The sequence below is a fragment of the Rhinichthys klamathensis genome, unplaced genomic scaffold (assembly GCF_029890125.1).
Source record: "Rhinichthys klamathensis goyatoka isolate OS25496 unplaced genomic scaffold, OSU_Roscu_1.1 h1tg000007l_1, whole genome shotgun sequence".
Taxonomy (NCBI): domain Eukaryota; kingdom Metazoa; phylum Chordata; class Actinopteri; order Cypriniformes; family Leuciscidae; genus Rhinichthys; species Rhinichthys klamathensis.
The window spans coordinates 2190930-2211914 of NW_026606560.1; the positions used below are offsets into that span (position 1 = coordinate 2190930).

The 20985-nt window shown below is 36.1% G+C and overlaps 1 protein-coding gene across 5 annotated transcripts; it reads right to left on the reverse strand.

Annotated features, from left to right (window-relative positions):
- Positions 1-1457: 1457 nt before the first annotated feature.
- Positions 1458-19335, reverse strand: ddr2a (discoidin domain receptor tyrosine kinase 2a). Of its 5 annotated transcripts, none has more exons than XM_056259738.1 (16): positions 19228-19335; positions 13537-13639; positions 12919-13150; positions 11430-11577; positions 9608-9710; positions 7996-8179; positions 7519-7759; positions 7355-7420; positions 6847-6959; positions 5764-5932; positions 5452-5678; positions 4818-4945; positions 4274-4471; positions 3802-4036; positions 3509-3658; positions 1458-1924 (listed from the first exon to the last, which is right to left on the reverse strand). In XM_056259738.1, exons 1-16 carry the CDS (start codon positions 19331-19333, stop codon positions 1793-1795), a joined length of 2535 nt encoding a protein of 844 aa, XP_056115713.1. In that variant the 5' UTR covers positions 19334-19335; the 3' UTR covers positions 1458-1792. The 5 variants fall into 5 exon arrangements, with proteins under 5 accessions (XP_056115713.1, XP_056115684.1, XP_056115695.1 ...); XM_056259709.1 differs by having other exon boundaries at positions 5764-5983; XM_056259720.1 differs by having other exon boundaries at positions 6847-6983.
- Between the last annotated feature and the right edge of the window lie 1650 nt (positions 19336-20985).

Consider the following 20985-nt stretch of genomic DNA (forward strand, 5'->3'; position numbering starts at 1 on the left):
AAGGGTTAAAGAAAGAAAATGCAGTATATTTTTCATATTGATAAAAAATAATCCAGTTTCCCCTTCATTGTGATAAGATATTGTCAATGTAGAGAATATATATGAAAACGTTTTTACTCTCCTCACAAAGCTGTGTTTTATAAAGTGGAATGTTGAAAAAAATTTTGTAAACAAACTCAACGTCTCAAAAAGGACTATACCCTACTGTTTTATGTTTATAGTATGAAAGAAGAAACTTTAATAGACTTGCTGAGAAAACCAGCTGATAAAACATTTAAACAGTGCAGAATTAGAATTAAAGCATATCTATAATGCAACTTCATCAGTCATGTCAAGAATGTTAAAATTAATCTATACATGTAGATAGAGACTTTCAAATCCACAACCAAAACACTTATAGAATGGCAGATATCTCAACTGACCCCAAAAGGTGCACAAATTTTCAATATTATAGTCATATACAATGACCATACAAAAATGATTTACAAGTATACAAGTTAATTACAAAACAGATTTCTGAGTGTTCAGAACAGCACTTTTCACATGCGAAAACACATCACAACTTACTGTAACCATCATAGTGCATCTGTTCAATACAAATCCAGTATTTATCCAACAGTTTAGCAATTCAGCACCACTTAGAATATACTCTAAAATAAAAGAAAGACAAACAGCTTTAAAATAAGCTTATTTTCATCTTTGATCAACGGAACTGGTGATAATAAATGTACTTACAGCCCCATTCGGGCCTACTTTGAGAATAGATGAACACACAGGACAAATATAATGAAAAAATGTACAATTACTATTAAGTCATTTTACTATATCGGATTTTATCCAACTTCATGCAAATATTGTAACAGATTTTTGTAAAAGGATATGGCTATTTATAGCTCTTTATGCTGACATTTATGTTTCTTGATACAAAAGTTGTTTTGAGCAAAGAAAAATGATGAAATAGGCTTAAATAATCACCATTTTCACCATAATAAGCAAAACACTTATGTAAAGCAGTACACTTAAATATAAACACATATATAGGTAGTTGCGGATAACTATACATTTTACATTTACAATTTTAATTGAATCTTTTCTGATTTTGAATTTTAAATTCTGTGGCAACCAAATCAACTTTCTGTTACTCCACTTGGTTGAAAGTGGTCTTTGCAGTTTACTACAGAGAAAAAAAATAAAATATGCAAAATAACAAAATACTTTAGCATTTTCAATAAATGAGATGAACATGTACACAAACGTCAAGTGACATCAAGATAAAAACCAAAGGTGAATCTGAATGTCAATTAATGATTCTTATTTACATTCAAGCTGTCTTCGGCCTCAAAATACTGAAAACAACATTAAATTGGAAATAATAAAAGGCCCATTAGTAGCCAATACCATGTTTTAATGCCTCTTTCTATTCAGAAAAAGATATTTTCTAGATAATAAAAAAGAAAATACACAGTGTGTAAAATCCAATTCTTCTGTGTTAAAGGTGCATAAATTCATTGCTACATTTTCTTTAGCCTAGTGCTGCCCAGGTATTGTATGCCAACTGAGGCACTTAGTTAGGGGGCGTATAGTTCAATCATACAATCTATATATATACTTATATATCAGTTTGCCTTTGCACACTCACAGTGAAAATAGCTACAGAAAAAAATGATAGATTCTGATCGAACTTCCTATATATGGGAATGTATAAGTGCGTGTTGATGTGTGTAGTCGACTGAAGTCCTGTGGGCGAACTGAAATGTCTCTGGGAGTGCCAAGGTTGGCACGTAAGTGGACACTACGGCTTGCATTCCTGTAGTGTGTGATGAATCTCCTGGAAAGATGGACGCTCTTTGGTGTTCCTGTGCCAGCAGCTCAACATGAGCTTGTAGACGGGGTCCGGACACATTGGCGGCTGGGGCAGGTATATCTGAGGATAAGAAAATACTCAGAACTATTAGACGTGGTTTAGATTTATAGGATCAGTTTAATCTCATACACCTCTCCATAATAGCAATTAAAGGGTTAGTTCACAAAAAAAACTTTGCTTACTCTTCAAAATACAAATTAAGATATTTTTAATGAAACGTGAGAGGTTTCTGTTCCTTCACTGAAAGGTCTAGGTAACCAAAACTCAGGCATCGTAAAACAAATCCATATGAATCAAGAGGAATGAATTATCCGTCAATGTTTTTAAAAACAGTGGTGTAACATGACATTTTATAGATGACCATGGTCTAATCCATACTGTTGTGCTGTCTGATATATGACTTTTTAATGTGTATGTGGAGTATTTTTCAGCTATGCATATTAATACGTTTAATTGTTGAATGTTTGCTTTTGTATGCAAACATTGTTTAGTATGCTATTTATTCAGTATATTCCAGTTGAACTATATGAGTAAAAAATAAGGGGGTGTCCTGTTGCGGTTAGTCTTGGGCATTAAAATCCTGGGATGAAAATGGACCCCACTCCGGCCCTAGACAGAAACCTCTCATGTTTTATTAAAAATATCATATTATTTGTTTAAAAGCTAAACCAAAGTCTTAAGAGTTTGGAACTAGGCCTGTCACGATCATGAATTTTGTTGTGATATTTAATTGTCATACATATAATTGAAATTAACGATTTAATTCTGTTTTGTTCATGTCACTTTCAGTGTAATGCTAATACATTACTGTTTTACTTGAAATCGTCTATAATAATAAAAAATATAATAAAATAGGCCCATGTGTTTACTTAAATGCTATGAAAATGTATATTTGTATAATATAATATAATATACAGTAATTATTAGGTTTGTGTTTGTACTTTCTTGTTTTACGTGTGCCTTGGTTTCCTATGTTCCCGCTTATTTGTTGTCATAGTTACCCATTGTTTGATTGATTAGCCCCACCCCTCTCGTTTTCTCCCTCAGTCAACTTGTGTGTATATATAGTCCTCTGTTTGAGTTATTCTTTGTCCGTTCTAGTCGCTGTACAATGTGGTTGTGTTTCTCCTGTGTGCAAGTGTGTTTGTTATTTTTGTTTATTGTTAAAGTTGGCGAAATGGAAGAGGAGGACATTACCACTCAGCCACAGCCTCCCTAGCCCACATTCTGCCATCATCAATCCTCGTTCCAGTGACCCCACCTGCCTCGGAACTCCTCCCTAGTCCTTACCACTCCTCCAGTGTCCTTGATTTATTGTTAATTAAAGTTAACTGCTGCATCTAGATCCTGCCTCAACTCATGTTTGATGCAACCACCAATGCTGACTGTCATATAATATAATGCATTCTGATTAAACACACAAACCTTCTTTCCATATGAAGGAAAACCTTTGATTATCGTTATGTACTTTACAACAGTTTTTTCAATATTATTATTACAAAATGTAAAAAAAAACAAAAAAAACACACACGATCAGAGGATTAATCAAAAATGCGGCAGGCCTATTTGGAACGACATGAAGATGAGTAAATGATGACAGAATTTTCATTTTTGGGTGAACTATCACTTTAAGCATCCTTTTACCTGTCTCCTCTGATCCCGAAAGAACTCCCCTGTGTTTTCAATGACCTGCTCATCTGAAAGCTGTGAGTAGGGCTGCTCTTTGCAGAAGGTAAGCATCTCCCAAAGGGTCACGCCAAAAGCCCACACATCACTGGATGTGGTGAATTTCCCCTGTAAAGGACAAAAATTCTCCCGTGTCAGACTTTTATAGACATAGAATCTGTTTTAACCTACAGCATGTATGAAAAATAAGTTTCAGCCAGAAAATTCCACACTTATTTCCTTTGTCAAGTTTATGTGTGTGTGTGTCTGACCAGAAGAATGCTCTCCCAGGACATCCAGCGGATGGGCAGCACCGCTCTTCCCTGGATACGGTAGTAGTCTCCACTATACAGGTTCCTACTCATTCCGAAGTCTGCAATCTTGATGGTGTAGTTCTTCCCTACAAGGCAGTTGCGGGTGGCCAAGTCCCGATGAACAAAGTTTAGTGAAGATAGATACTTCATGCCTGAAGCGATCTGTGTGGTCATGTGGTGCAGGTTACTGTAGCTGAGAAAGTAAAAATATAGAATATGAGTCATAACCTGGTTAAGATCACTCCTTGAAATTAAATTTAGCAATGAAAAGTCGCTTGTTGACTCTATTTCTGCAATTCTGTACACTTCCTTTGTAATAATGTGTTAATTTTTCATTGGGATTTTAAAGTCCGAGTTCACAACTGTTATTGCACTTCCAATTGCCATTTCTATACTTAAATGTAAATGTTTAAAAAGATTTGGTATCAACCTGACTGTTGGAGCGTTGCTGAGGAGAGCGATCATGCCTTCAGGCTCATGGCGAGACAGGAACTGATTAAGGTCTCCGTTCTCCATGTATTCGGTGATCATACACAGAGGGTCAGAGCTCATACACACTGCCAGCAGCCTGATGATGTTGGGGTCTTTCAATCGTGACATGATCTTTATCTCCTTCAAGAAATCATTCCTGTAAGGTATTGAGAAAAAGAGCTATGGCAATTTGGCAGGGGTGTGTTTATTTTAGGACCAGTAAACCCAAAAATTAAAATAATTTTTTCATCTGTGGAACAAAAACAATAAATATTTTCTGTCATAAAACTAATGACAGCATATGGATGTGAAACAACAACAGCATTGTCATTTTTGTGTGTAGTATTTCTTTTACATTTTGATCATAATATTAAAGTTTGTGCAAGCACTGTTACGGCTTTTGTATTTTGGTTTTTGCATGCATTTGATGTTCATTAGGATGTAGTGTCAGTTTTTTGCTTTAATTTATGGGAGTCATGATTGTGACATTTGGGAATGCAAACCTAGCGTTTTTATTGGCATCCGCTCGAAGCATCTTAACAGCTACAAGCACTGTTTGGTTTTCAATGACATCGAAGGAGAAGTCCTCATCCATGAAATCTTGCATGCCTTCTGCTTCACACAAATGCACCTGGCAACACAACAGCAAAAACAACCATTTAGTATATTCAGATATCATTTAATGATATTGCAATTTACATTTTTTTTTAAATACTTTTATTTAGAAAGCACACATTAAAATGAAAGTAAATACATTAATGTTACGGAATATTTCTATTTCAAATAAATGCTGTTCTTTTTAACTTTCTATTTATCAAAGAATCCTGAAAACCTGAATCCCCCCCAAAAAAAGAAAAGAAAAAAAATCAACATTGATAATAATAAGAAATGTTTCTTGATCACCAAATCAGCATATTAGATTGATTTCAGAAGGATCATGTGACACTGAAGACAGCTGAAAATTCAGCTTTGCCATCACAGGAATTCATTACATTTAAAAACATTTGAACAGTAATGTCCCATAAAACACATGATAAAGCATGGAACAGGAAATTCTTTCATAAACTGAGCTATACAATCTAAAAAATCAAAAATCAAATGAGTATTATCATTCTTTTGAAAATATACAGAACTGACCTCTCCAAACTGCCCTTCTCCCAGCTTTTCTTTAAAGGTAAGCAGTTTCCGAGGAAATTCCTCCACAGCGACATCCTTCCCTGACAGCAGGTCCATGGTGAGGGCGGGCACAGCGTAGGTGTTTCCCCCAGTCACACCCTGCAGGTTGACTATGTCTGCCTCAGCATAATGTGGGACACCCTCTTGCACACTCACTGGAGGAGACTTGGAAGCTGTACTTGTTGATGCTGCAGAAAAATACAAATATATATGTATATATGCTATGCCTCCCAACCCCCCTTACATATTCCAAATATCACTTCTGGAACTCACCGGTATCCTCGGATGTTTGGGAAAACTCCGGCAGTTTGCGGACCAGACGGGAGGGCTCTTGGTAGTCGGGTCCCAGAGGGAAGATGCGCTCATAGGTGGAGTTGGACTCCTGCTCGCTGGACACTGAGGAGGGGCTGTTGTTGTTGTTGTTATAGGTGAAGGTCTCACTCTGTATTGACAGACTAGCAGTTAGTTCATCGTCCAGCATCCTCCGAGACACCTGGAATGAAGGATGTTTAGTGAAGAATGCTAAAAAAAGTCTACAATATTTACTAGTAGTTTGATGCATTATGCATCTGTGAAATCATATTCACAATCCACTTACGCATGCCTTTTTTTCATTCATATAAACACTGGAAAATAGCATTAAGCAGTAAGACTACAATAACAGTTTGTCATAATCATTATCCTTGTTTATTACATTAAGCCTTAAGGTCTGGTGCAGAATGGAAGTTTTTTATGCAAGAAGTTCATGTGGGAATATTCTGAGACAAAGACATAATTTAAAATCAGACTTGTACACATAATTAGACATAATTGGACACTCACACTACTGCTCAAAAGTTTGGGCTCAGAAATGTTTTTAAAGGTCTTTTCTCTTTTGCGCACCAAGGCTGCATTTATTTGATCGAAAATACAGTAAAGCAATAATATTGTGAAATATTATTACTATATACTAATACTAATATCTATATATATCTCTTTTCTATTTGAATATATTTTAAAATATAATTTATTAGTGTGATGACAAAGCTCAATTTTAAGCAGCCATTCGGTTTCACATGATCCTTCAGAAAACATTGAAATATGCTGATTTGTGCTAAAGATTTTTTTATTATTATTATCAATGATGATTTTTGTGAAAACTGTGGTTCTTTTTTTCTGGATTTTTTTTGATGAATAGAAAGCTTAAAATCAGCATTTAAACAGCATTGAAAGGTATAAACATAAACTTTTAAAAGGTAGTGTAGGTCATAGAAGTCTATTTAATCACATTTTAAAGCTATGTAAACTTCTGCCTGTCACAAATACATAAAATAATCTACATGGTTTAAATATTAAATTTATTTAATTCCATCTCACCTTTTCAAGCATCTTTTGCCACACTTGTCTCCATAGTATGATAACAATAATGGCCACTAAGATGAAGATGATGGCGACCAAGCAGCCAATCAGGATCCGGGTGTTGCTGTCATCTACTTTGTGGGTAGGGTCATCCTCTAAGAAAGAGGAAAAGAGAAAAATAACCTGCAAAGTGTCCTTGAGCTATGGAATGGTGCTATATAAATTAAACATATTATATTAGTGATGAAAAGATGAATGAAGTTCATCCAAATGGCACAGATCTCAGGGACGTGCACAGGAGGGAGGCCCGTTGGCTAGAGCCACTGTCCCACTGCCCTCATCGGCTGAGGTGCCCCTCTTGACTGGATGAACCCCCAAATCACCAGGTAAACATGATTTTGACAGAGCGATCTTCCCTCAGTGCCCTTTCTTGGTTTGGGCCACTGCCCCTCAAAATGTCTGTGCATGTCCCTGATAGAAACAGCTGGTTCTCAAAATATGACTCAACATCAGTAGGAAATCTGACCTGGTTGATTACTGGTGGGAGTACCGGGCTTCGGCGGAGCCAGAGTTGTGTTGTACATGGCTGTATCTGAAATCAGGGAGTTAAAACAGTCATTTATCCAATGGCTGCACCATTACGAAACAATTTTGAACAGGGTCGATGTCTTTGCATGGTCATTTACTAACCTGACTGGAAGGTGATTTCACTGAACATCATCCAGATGTCAGAAAAGTAGTACTGACACTTAATAGCACTGGCCATGTGATTGTAGAGTGAGACGGTGACGAAGCGGGCACTGGGATTGACATCATCCATCACAGGGCTGAATGATATAGGTGTGGCCTCCCAGTCTGACTCTGAGCGGAAATAACACACCACCTTCTGAAAGGTCTTTACCCTTTGGGAGAACATGTTGTTACAGTGCACCTGAATCAATTGGGATTAAAAGGGAGAGAGAATGAATAAAAAAGCATTATTATGGGTGTAATTTAGGAAGAGTTGGGTAATTTAAACCTTTAATCTTTACAATAAGCTTAATTATAGTTAAGTTCCAGCAATTACATAGATTGCACCTTTAATAACACCCTCTTATGCTTGCTCTCCTAGAAAGTTCATATGGCAGAAGAGGAAAGAATTAGCGGTGTACATGACAGACTTCATACCTTCATGGTGGTGAAGTTGCGGGTGCGGTCAAACTCAAACATGATCTCAACATAACCATTGGGAAAGCTCTCGTTGGTCCAGCCGACATAGTCATAACCAGGCCATACGTTGTACACGTGACTGTGTGTGAAGTCATCGAGACCACACATGCCATCCGTCAGTTGTCCAAGTCCTTCTGTCATACTACAGGGGAGAATAAAAACAGAATGTATGTTTTTGTGTGTATATATAAAAATTGTGATGTCATTTCCATCAAGAGGTGCATTCATTTTTGGTCAGATCTTGTACTGACGATGCAAGAGTCAAGCACTCTGTGAAGTCTATTCCAGCACATCCCAAAGACTTTCAATGAATTTAAGACAGGACTCAGAGGTGACAATTCATGTGTGAAAACTATTCTTTATGCTCCCTCCCAACCATTCTTTCACAATTTGAGCCTGATGAATATGGCCATGATGTGTCTTCCTACCTGGTTGTTTAAGAAATGAAAAGCTACACACTACATCAATTAGGGTTAGAACAACTGTTAACATGCTAGAAACACAATAATCACTGCAATAATAATCCAATCACAGACTCTTAAGCATTTGCCTATTTAAATCCAGTATTATAATACTACTGCTCAAAAGTTTGAGGTCAGTAAGTCATTCAAAAATAGTACTTTTTCTATTCAACAGGGATGCATTAAATTGATCAAAATTGACAGTGAAGACTTTTGCATTGACTTTACAATTTACACACAAAAAATATTGTTTTCAAATAAATTCTGTTTTGCCATCGCAGGACTAAGTTACATTTCAAAATATATAAAAATCCATAAGGCTACTTTTTGTTGTATTTCATTAATTCAATAGATAATGATGAATAAAATATAAATACAATAAATGAATAACAATAAACATAACAATAATGACGGATTACTCATTATTAGCAGGTCTCTTACAGATTGCTTTTATTGCCCTGACTAAAATTGTGTGATGGATGTTGGCATATTTCAGTTTATTATGCTCCGTTTAAAAAAATGTCACCACTAGATGGCGGCATTATATAAGTCAAATCTTAATTTTTCCCAGCAATGACACTTGTCGCTTTTGTGATAGTTTAATGACTATAAATGTGTGGAATTCTACTTTGCGGTTTTCTGCCAGTTTTGTCATACGCACACAAGAAGGTAAACAGACTTTGCACTGTGTCATGGAAGTTATTGTTCAGGGAGCAATGAGTCAATTTCTCCTGTGAACATTGTGAAACCACTGTGACTCTCTCCGGTCCTGGGCCTGGCGCCTTGTTGCCATAGCAACCAAGCAATAACAGGCCAGCTGTAGTTAGCCTGTATTGTGTAACCGATTCGGCATCAAATTTTCCACGTGGCACCAGGCATCAGGTAAACCGGTCAGTTCAAACCATACTGATATTGAATTAGTCGTCAGTGTAGATATATTGTCATTTAGTTGTAGGTTTAACTTTCTTACATCATACATTGTATGTTAAATCTCCATGTCAAAGCTAAACTAATTTTACTATACACTCAAACTTCTCTAAAGGATAATGTGTTTAGGAGTATCCAGTATCTTCCTCATTTATTCTCAAGCTTGTGAAAAGTGTACTGACCTGTAACTCATGGCTCCATCATACACCGAGTCATTGAGATAAATATACTGTCCACTGAGAGTCATCTGCTGGCCAAGTGGAGAATTATATGAAACCAAGCCATCTAGAAACAGCCACAGGAGAACATTGTCAACTCATTTTTCTTTTGTCAGGTGTCCCATAATGGAAACGTTCAAGTGGCTCTGTGCTATGATTATAATGCTGATTCATCCCACTGAAGGACATTAAAGTTGTCATTGCAAAATGATAAAAATCTCATCTGCATTAACAATTTCCATAACAGCATTTAACAAATCACTGCAAATCTAAAGTCAGAGAGAGAGAGAGAGAGAGAGAGAGAGAGAGAGAGAGAGAGAGAGAGAGAGAGAGAGAGAGAGAGAGAGAGAGAGAGAGAGAGAGAGATTGTGAAGATCCTCATCAATATCATATACATTCTTAAAAATATAGGTTTCAAAATTGGGTTTCCACAGTGATGCCACAGAAGAGCCATTCACCTTTCAGTGAAAATTTTTTTTTTTCTCGGTGTGAAGAACGTTTTAATAATCTAAAAAACATGTGTGACATGGATAAATGCAAATGTGTTAGCTTTGAGGTCATCTGTATGCTGTTGTACTCATAAATGTTGCCTACATTCATTTTTAACAGATTTAATATGTTGAATTTACAGTCGTTCTCTTCCAGAAAAATTGATGACTCATGTTGCACCGCCCAAACTTCCAGTTTCATTAGGATATACATCAACACAGGACAGAAAACCGCATCACGCAATTTCATGGGCCTTTAATTAAACTGCGTCCTCAAAAGTACAGTAAGCGATTTCTGAGAAATCAGACAGAGCACCACAACACATGTAGCCAATCAGCAGTAGGGGGCGTGTCCACTCATGATGAGAGAGTGAGCAAGAGGGAGATTTGAAGAAAGACTAGATAGAGAGATGGCTAAGAGAGATTACAAAAGAGAAAAGGTCAGAGAAATATCATTGGAAAAAGAAGGGTTATTATCAGGCAAGAGCTTTCGGACCCGCGTTAAGAAGGAGAAGCTTTCCACCGCTGGAGACACCTAAGCAGGAAGGCCTGAAAACAGACTCGTTGCGTTATTTCTACTCCATACGTGAGTAACATTGGATTGCTATGTTTCACAGAACCAAGATATGCTGTTTTTGTCAGGACAGTTTTTGAGTGTCATTGTTTTTTCTGGACCTGATGTTCTGTTGGTGACTAACAAGTAACTATTGCTTGTATATACTCAGTCTTGTGTACGGTTTGTTCATTTTTTGTTTTTCCCCAGACAGCAACATAGTGTCGGCCCAGATCCAGCCCACATCTGGTACACTTGGATTCCAGATCTGGGCCAACACTATGTTGCTGTCTTGGTCCTTGTGGTTCGTTCATAATCTTCGCATTATTTTGCTTCACTTCAGCTATGATAAAGAGACGTCCACTCCACAGGGAGGGGTGTGTTTGTTTGGGTTGATTTTATTTTTAAATATCAACAGTGTTTCTCAGAAATCGCTTAATACAGCTATTAAGGGATATTTCACCCAAAAATGAACTAGTATCTTACTTTCTTCCGTAAAAAAAAAAAATTATATTTTGAAGAGCATTGGTGGCCAAACAACGTGAGACCCCACTGACTTTCATTGTATGAAAAAACAACAAAACAAAATAAAAAGTCATGTAGGTTTGAAATGACATGAGGGTGAGTAAATGTTCATTTCCGGGTGAACTTTCCCCTTAAGCATTAGTTAATTTTCTTTTGACTAACCTTTAGACAAAACCCAAATTATTTGAAGCATTTAACTCACTTTAAGTTCAACACTTACCCAGCCACTCACAGCCATACAGTTCCACACGCATGCAGACGTTCATTGAGTGATCGATGACAGGCATGAAGCGGACAAAACGTGCAATGATGGGCGGCTCCATGTCCTTCAGCACAATGTCATATGCATTCCTGTTCCCCTCAATAACCTTCACAACAGAAAAACTTACATTTAGATTTTCCAGTGACATTCTAGTGACTGTACAGTACACATGGCCAAAATGTGGACGAAAGCAAACTGCTTGTAGCATGAGCATTAATAGGGAGCTGGTCCTCTCTAATAGTTGCACTTCTGGGACAGCTTTGCTCTCATTCAGACACAAATGTATCAGTGAGGTCAGGCACAGATGTTATGCGACAGGGCCTGGCTCACAGCTGACGCTCCAATTTATCCCAGAACTGTTTCATTAGGTTCAGGTCTCCACACTAGATAAAGATAACCTTTACTTTATGGTACTGGAACAGGAAATTTACGTCCCATCCTGAAAAGGGGTCTACTGAGATTTCATGGGTGTACAGGATGCTTGATTTTATGCACCTGTTGGTCAAGTCACCTTTATTTATAGTGCTTTATACAATACAGATTGTTTCAAAGCAGCTTTACAGTGATAACAGGAAAATGATCCATTACGGCTATTGTTCAGTTAATGTAAAGATCATCAATTATTAAATTAGTACATTATCTATAAAGCAGTTTTGCAAAACAATATGCCATTATCCAGCTCAGTTCTCATCCAACAGCGTCCGTACAGTCAGATCAATAATATTGTTAAATATGTCCCCAACTTAACAAGATAGAGAAGACAGAGGCAAGGAACCCAAACTCCATCAGGTGACAGAATGGAGGAATAAAACCATGGGGGAAACCAGGCTCAGTCAGGGGGGCAGTTCTCCTCTGGCCAACGAACCAACATGGTGTGATTGTGATTCAGGCTGCATCACAAGTCAGAATTCACTAATAAGTGTAGCAGAAAAAGTCAATCATGTTGAGTGGTGCCCACATACTTTTGGCCATGTTGTTTTTGACAGCAACATCGCAATATCTACTGACATATTACATCACATTCAGATGTGACTTATGAGTTATGATTTTTTTTTAATAATAAATTATAATATAACATAATATAATATAATACTAGTAATTGCTATTACACCAGTCTTTAGTGTCACATGATCCTTCAGAAATCATTGTAATGTGCTGATCTGGTGCACAAGATACATTTTTTTATTTTTTATCAATGTAAAGAGCAGAGTCATGACATTTTTTTGACATTGACGAATAGAAAGTTCAAAACAACAGCATTTATTTGAAATATTAAGAATTTATTTTGTAATATAATTTATTAATAGTAATATGTAATCAGCTGAATAATGCCGGGGACACACTTAACGACTAGCTGAAACCTTCTAAGACTGAACTGAACACACTTAAAGACTGTTTCCAACGACTGCAGCAGATTTTAAACACCGACCAGTGTATCAGTACGTACCTCTTTGCCCTGCCTGTTGCGCCAAGAGATCCAGCGGCTGCCATCGCGGCTATATTTGATCTTGTATGTTTGGGCAAACTCATTTCCAATGCCCCCTGCGTGACGTCCCTGAGTGCCCACCAGAGTGATGAAGTGCAGAGAACGGAGGTCAATCTCCAGGAACTCGTTCATATTCTCAGGGTCTCCTGCTATCTCAGGGCACCATGCACCATCTCCTTCCTCACAGTCCAGCCTAAGACACACAGAAAAATAACCTTAAACATCGGTTTCATTTACAGCAATCTCTTTGAGTCTTTGGTCTCTGGACTGCATCATAAATCAGTCTAAAATGGTTAATTTTGGGTGAAGGGGAATGTGTTGGGAACACTTCAAATCAGTGAAAATGCAGAAGCAATATATGGAGGAAGCATAATTACATAATTTTAGTGAGGCTACGAAGAGGCCACCCACAGTTCCCCAGATGTGGTTTGCTCCCACCAAGATAACCTGCACTACAACTCATGGAAAACACAGTGTGTGTGTGTGTGTGTGTGTGTGTGTGTGTGTGTGTGTGTGTGTGTGTGTGTGTGTGTGTGTGTGTGTGTGTGTGTGTGTGTGTGTGTGTGTGTGTGTTCATACCTGCCATATTTTGCTGCTGTGGAGTCAGACCACTGACTGGAAGCTGAGATGTCTTCATCTAAGATCTGGCCTCTGGACATTCCTAACGGGGACCGACACACACCTGTAAAAATAATATTGTTAGTGTTTATTTGCCCATCAACCTTTATATGCAAATAACACTGTAAAGTCACACCCTGCTTATATGAATCTACACAACTCATAATCATGCAGACAATACTTAATGTAATAACTTTTATATAGCATTTTTTTTTATTATTCCTATGTCCTATGCATTTCAGGGGCTTCCCCTTATTTGCCTACATGAACAGTATAGAGAATGATAGTTACAATTTTTTTTTTAAATGTTAGCACCTGAATTTTATGAATATTTTTTCATATTACAGATTTATTCACTCCATGAGAGAAATAGACAAAAAATGCTAAGGGTTTTGTTAAGATTATGATGTTTTAGTAACAAAATATGTACAGAAAAATGCTTTTTATTGCAATATATCGTCATTATAAATGATAAAAATATCAAATATTCATAAAATATTTTTCTTTGTGTTCAAAAATAGCATGTAAAATTATGTAAATTATTTTATTACTGTATTTTACATTTTATTTTGAATCTACAGTACTTGGCAACAGTGGATGATTGGTTGAAAAAAAGTATAAAAGTGAAAAGAATAAATTAAGTACATTATTTTAAACATGATCAAATGTACTGATTTATAGTTAAATTTGCCATGTGAGAAGGGATGGGCCTTGAAGAACCCCTGTGTAAAGAGAAGTAGGGCTCTAGACCACCACCCACTGATAAATGGTACAATTTATTACAAACATTATTTTATATTTTGATTGCAAAATCACATAATACTGCAGAGCCAGAAAGGATATATAAATCTTAATCTCTCATAATATCTCTCTGAGTGTCAGTGTGAAGATCCGGACATGTAAAAAATAAAGTGTACAAGGACACTTCTATTCCAAGTGGCCCCTCCATCTCAACAAAATAGGCTTTGTGATCCTGCCAGCAATAGCAAGGATAGTGGTGAAGGACTTTTTGTCTCTCTTTTCATTTTTTTCTGTCTCTCCTCCAAATGTTTGCTTAAAAGTCAAGATGGGGGAAACCTCAGAGGCTTGGTTTTGGCAATGGCAAGCTGATATAATCCAAAACGAGCTGAATCCCCCAACAAAAAGCTCTTCCAGATGTAACAGAACGGCATCCTCCTCCCCCATCACTCTCTCTCTCTCTCTTTCTTTAACACACATATGCACTTACTCAAAAACAGGCTATATATACTATATAAAACTGGGCAATATAGAGAATACTAACAATCTATTACATTTTTCAGGGAATATCAAATTAATATTGTGTATATTTTAATGCACTTTTCATATATTAAATGGTAATATACAAATTGCAATAAATGTTATTTTTAATGTATTCAAATGTTTGTTAAATGTTTATTAAAAATATATGTAGGTAATATCTTATATATATATATATTTTTATTTTATTTATTATTATATTATTTTTTATTTTATTTATACATTTTGATGAAATATTTTACTTGGCAATAGTGACTGATGGTTTAAACTCTCTGATTGAAAATACTTTTTTATTTATTTAAAATAATATTAAATAAATATATTTTATTATTTCATCATATTATTTTATTTGTTATTACTGAGTCCCCCCCATTTGGGGGCCCCCCCAAATTTCATAAATTAAATCATTTTAGCTGTATCATTTAGCTCTTAAACACACACACACACACATATATACCACACACCATTATTATATATTATAAAACATATAATAGAAATAATATTTTTTAAAATATTTTTTCATAAATTGAATCATTTTAGCTGTATCCCTCAGCTAAAATATTCACACAATTTTATACTTCAGGGCAGAGTTTTCATCATAGTTTTGTGAACGCAGGCAAAGCAGTGTTAGACAATTGACACAAGAGTGCCACATAGATCAAATGTCTTTCAAATGCAGTACTGTTCGACTGCAGACTCAGGGCCAGCTGTGTGTTAACAGATGATCTCACAAGGTCACAATAAGAAAAAGCACGGGAAGGTAGTAAAGTAATACGCAAATATGAACACTGTATTCTCAATGATGAAATTAACAAAAAGATGAATGGATTGTTAAAATAAGATTTGTAAAGAAAGTTTTTTTTCGTTCATACATTCACAGCACTGTGTATTTAGTCTCTGTTTTTCTACTCTCCCTGAGTGGACGGTTATAGCCTCAGTATCAGATGGAGTAAACATTCAGTCTAAAAATATTCCTCACTTCAGAAAGGTGGAAAAATACTCATGTTGTGTGAAGAAACTGTGGGCTTTTGGTCTTTCCTCTCTCTCTTTCTCTCATGGGCCACTCTGGTCTTGTGCAGTAATTCATTGGTCCGAGTGGCGCTTATTTCCCCCTCCTGCCAACCGTTTTTTTTCCATCTTTAATCCTTGTGAATGGCACATTTGTTCCACCATGTTTGCTGTCTAACTTCATGGTCCAAAGCCTTGCGCACACACACACACACACACACACACACACACACACAGTCACACACGCACACACGCACACACCCGCACGCACGTGTATAGTAACATACACACACTTTTAATCACATGTAAACTGCTGGAGGAGGTACTTACATTTTTTTCTTTTCTTTCTTTTTTTTACAGTAGAAAAAAGTAAGAGTCCTCAAAGTGGAAAAAAGCAGAGAGTAGGATGGTATAACTACAGTCTTTGGGAATTTTAAACAGAGGAAAGTTGGCAGAGGAGATCTCTACTGAGTTCAGCAACACACTTTTCCAGAAGTATAGGAAAAAATTTCCAGCGGAAATATGAAGGAGCAAAACTGATGTTTAAAGAGGTTACAGCATCTCTCTCCTGGAAAGAATGGAAAGCAACAATTTATACAATTTATCTGAAACACTGTCATTAACTTCTGTCACTAACACTAAGGTCAACTAGCTGAATACCAAAACGATCAAACTGTAAATGTGAGAAAGACTGCTGCCGTGACATATGAGCTGCAGAAACAAATATCTGAAAAACACACAAAGCACTGGAGCAAAAAAAGAAAAGAAAAGAAAAAGTAAGAAATAGAAGCTGTTTCGATATTCTTTCCTGTTGTCAAAATGTCTGGTATGTACAAGCCACAGACTCCAGTCTGATTGTTGAATCCATTGTAAAGAATCATGCTTGCGCTCCTGCTACATTCAATAATAAACTCAAAGCAAGGTCACATCCTCACACAGAGCTCACACACAGTTCAATGAGGTTTGAGTGATGGACTCTATCCTGTTACATTTCACCACTCATTTAGCATGGTGTTCTTTCCTTTCTAACCACCAGCCTGTACAAAAAAAATCTAAACTCAAGATTTTTTAAGTGTCTGTGATGAGAAGTAATAATATTAGGCAGCAATAATGGGCTACCATGATATATCGCTAAGACCGTGTTTCAAAGCAAAGCACTGTAGTGTATTGATCCAAACTGTAAAGTACAGCGCAAAAAAACCCAAACAAACCCAAAACAAAAACAACAACATGCAAATGGTAATGAATGGTGAGCATGTTGTCATAATTATTTCCAACATGTCATTATAAATCTGTATTTTCAAAATGAAGGGCACAGGAGGCACCCTTCATTGATAAATGAATCTAATGAAAATGTCATGTCATGTCAAATAGATCAATAAAAGAGATATTTTGCATTGTGACATTTTCATATCAGTAAAGCAAAAAAAGAAGAGAAACTTACATCATTACCAGATGGAAATGAATGGTGAGCATAATTATTTCCACCATGTCATTGTAAATGTATAATATATATATATATATATATATATATATATATATATATATATATATATATATATATATATATGTACAGTATATATTTCCAAATTTTTTTTGTGCCTATTTTAGGACCATTAGAGTTATTTTACACAGGAACTCGAATGAGACTTTCTTGAGATTAATTTCTCAAGATCATGTTTCTGGAAGGAAGGAAGGCAGGCAGGAAGGATGGAGAGAATGAATGAATGAATGAATGAATGAATGAATGAATGAATGAATGAATGAATGAATGAATGAATGACTAATCAAAGAAATGGAGCAAGAGAATTATACAACTATAATTCATTGCATGCAGGTGTTTTACTTTAGTTTTGTTTTCATTTATGTTTAATTATTTTCAATGATGATTCTTTTTAGGATTATGTCTTATGCACTTGTAAATTATTTAAATATTGTATAGTTTTATTTCCCATCACATTAGAATGAAATTTATTTTTTACTTTAATTGTCATGAAAATAATGTCACAAATTAAAATCTAAATGTTCCTAATAATAAGCATGTTTTTTCTCCTGCAAAACATAATTTCTTTCCTCATTTCTTTCTTTTGATTCTGGGGTGAAAATGCTTGGCAGGGCCACTCATGACTCCTTCACCCACTTCTCTCTGACACTTTTAAACCGGAAAGTAACAATCCAGAGCCTTCGGTCAGCAACATCAGCAACAGCTGAGTGTAGTTCTGTTATTTTTGCATGTACCACAAGGCTTTTAAACAATTTAGACTCCCTTTACATAAACCACACAGAAGGATTTTTAACAAACCATTTTACATATTCCATGTTTACTTTGAAACAAGCCAAACATTACTTTGTAGTTCGACCAAGCAAAGCGTCAATTAAGCAATCTGGATGGACTGGTATCCTCCTCTATCATACATTAAAGCACAACATGGCTTCAAAATAAACCATTGAAGAACATTATGCATTTCTTGCCTTACAGCATTGGCGTGTGTCAATGTTAGGCTTTAATGTCATGCTTTAATGTCACCAGAGGAAGGAAGCAATGTTACCTTGGTTAATCAAACTCATCTGATTCATAAAGGAACACAGCCCAATATAGTACAAGAGCACAGTGTGGTTTTCATCCTGGGGGATCCCAGAAGAAACTGTCTCTAGCCATGGTGGTATTAGCTGCTTTCCAGACTTATGCTTTAGTCTCTACTGTATGGCTGCTCACCATGAGCTGGCTTCTGGTTTCCTTGTAAAATATAATTGAACCTCACATTGACATCACACTTTCCTCCCCACAAACCACCCATGCTAGAGAGAAAAAGCTAGAGTTGAAAGACACAGACAAAGGAGAAGAAGCCATGAGAACCAGAATGGAACCTGGGCATCTTCCAAACCTTATTCAGACCTCAATCTTAGACTGATCACCGCTACAGTACAAGGCTGCTAGATTCAAACCTAGTCAAAAATAGCATTGCAATTTTGCAGCAAACTGACTTTCAGAAAACCTTAACATTCATGGACAATATTGTGGAGATTGTGACCACATGCTGTTAGTGGTACCACAACAACTGATTTCCATAGCGACTTGTCTCATAAATGTTCACAAACTGTTTTTGAGTTTAACCCCAGAGCAAATTTATGTCACCAAATGTTGTTCAATTAATATAATATTGTAGACTAGTAGTTAAGATTTGGGCTTGAGTTCCTACAAACTCTGAAATTCATGAGTTATCATCATTGTGCTGAGTACAAGCCATTCAATACCAAGTTGCATTGGATAAAATGATCAGCTGAATGACTTAATATTGTACATTTTACAGCTTGAGTCATTTAATCTAATTTTATACAATGAAAAAACAAAAAAAACATAATTACCTGGATTTACTTGAGACTTGACAGCTCCTGATAGGTAAAGGAGAATAAGGAGCGGAAATAGCATCTTCCAAAGTTGCCTCATCTCAGGCGGAGATGGGACCATCATTCCTGGAGAATGAGAGACATGGTTAGAAAAAACTCATGACTTAATTTCACCACAGACATCCAGGAACTGTTTTAACATGATTTCTTCTTAAATAAAACTCAACTAAGAGAAGAATCAACCCTTGAGCAAACTTCAGCCCAGACTTCACCCTCATATTTATGACGTTTCAAACTTGTATGACTTTCTTTCTTCGGTGTTACACAAAAGAAGATATTTTTTTCAGAATGTCTGTGAAAAAATTTGTTTGTTTTTTTTTTAACAATGAAAGCCAAAGCCAAAACATTCTTTAAAATATCTTCTTTTGCGTTGCACCGAAGAAAGAAAGTCTTTATGGAGTGCTTTTCAACACATGCCCAAATGCTCATGTCAATGGCTGGTCTTCATCCTTTCATTCAGTTTTTTATTCTTTCATTACAAAAAGGCACTGAGCCATGACACAAGTTTAATAGGAAAATAGGTTGTTGTTATTTTGAGGCAATGGTTTTAATTTGGTCAATAAAGATGCAATAATTGCCTGCAGAGCATAATGGAATTTCCATATATTCATTATAATGACATGAGAACAGCAACAACTGTTGGGAAAACTTCACAAGGCATTGTGGCTAGAGTTGAAAAAATGTACAAAGTCTCTGAGTTCAAAGAGAAACTACTTGCTCTCTGGGTTTACTTCAATTACTGACCATCAAAACTTTTATGAAGGTCTGCTTTGGACATACGATTTTGAGAAAACACAGACACACAATAAAACTAGCCAGCACATCTTAACATTCATATTTACATAAATTCAGTATGCAGATGTTTCTGTTTAAATTATGCTATAAAAAATTTAGAACAGAAACAGAACATTGCAAAAATCCTATTCTTATTTTTTTAAAGAAGCAAAACTCCATGATAAACTTGTGACACATGAGATGCTAATAAACAAGTTCAAAACACAGTTTATTGAATGTGCACTTGTAGTGTACTTCAAATCTTAAAAGTATTATTATGAAATTATGAAATTATGAAAATATAATATAATTTGTTACAGGTTGCTGTGTATAATCCACAAAGATAGATGCACAACACAGGAAGACAATTAAAGATATGTGTAATGAACAACAGGAAAATAAACTCTACACATGAAACATAACGTTAACACTGGACAAGGAACTAAGGAAAACTCAGGGCTTAAATACACAAGGGAAGATAGTCAACAGAACGGGGAACAGGTGTGTAACTCTAGTAGAAAACATGGAAACAAACAAGGAAGTAGAACTCAGGTAAACGGAAAGAGGGAAAACCAAACCTAAGACCTATTCGGATGGCAATTGTTTCTCATGGATGTCTGTAAAAATACATTTGCAAGGCACCTCAGAGATAGAACTCATGCATTCGGATGGCGATTTATTCACGGTGGAGGAGCGAGTTTTGTGATCCTACGGACCCGGGAACCCCGTGGTCAGTCACATGATTGTCTGCTGTAAATAAAATTGTCATATGCTTGGACTATATTCATAAATAATGTTCTATTTAAACACTATATTTGAAATGGTTTTCTGTCTTGCATTTTATCTCAAAATGATGGATGTCATTTTAAAAATATGGAAATGAAGAGAAGTTAATGCAGCCTCTTATTTATACATGAGGTAACCATAAAGCTGCTTGGTTTA

What these genes read in the sequence shown, in the direction of transcription:
- ddr2a (XM_056259700.1), bottom strand. Translation starts at nt 19,333, where the DNA reads ATGATGGTCCCATCTCCGCCTGAGATGAGGCAACTTTGGAAGATGCTA. An exon ending in CCAAACATCCGAGGATACCG is followed by an intron (nt 5,679 to 5,763) that starts GTGAGTTCCAGA and finishes ATTTTTCTGCAG; the next exon opens with CATCAACAAGTACAGCTTCC. An exon ending in CCTGGGAGAGCATTCTTCTG is followed by an intron (nt 3,659 to 3,801) that starts GTCAGACACACA and finishes TGTCCTTTACAG; the next exon opens with GGGAAATTCACCACATCCAG.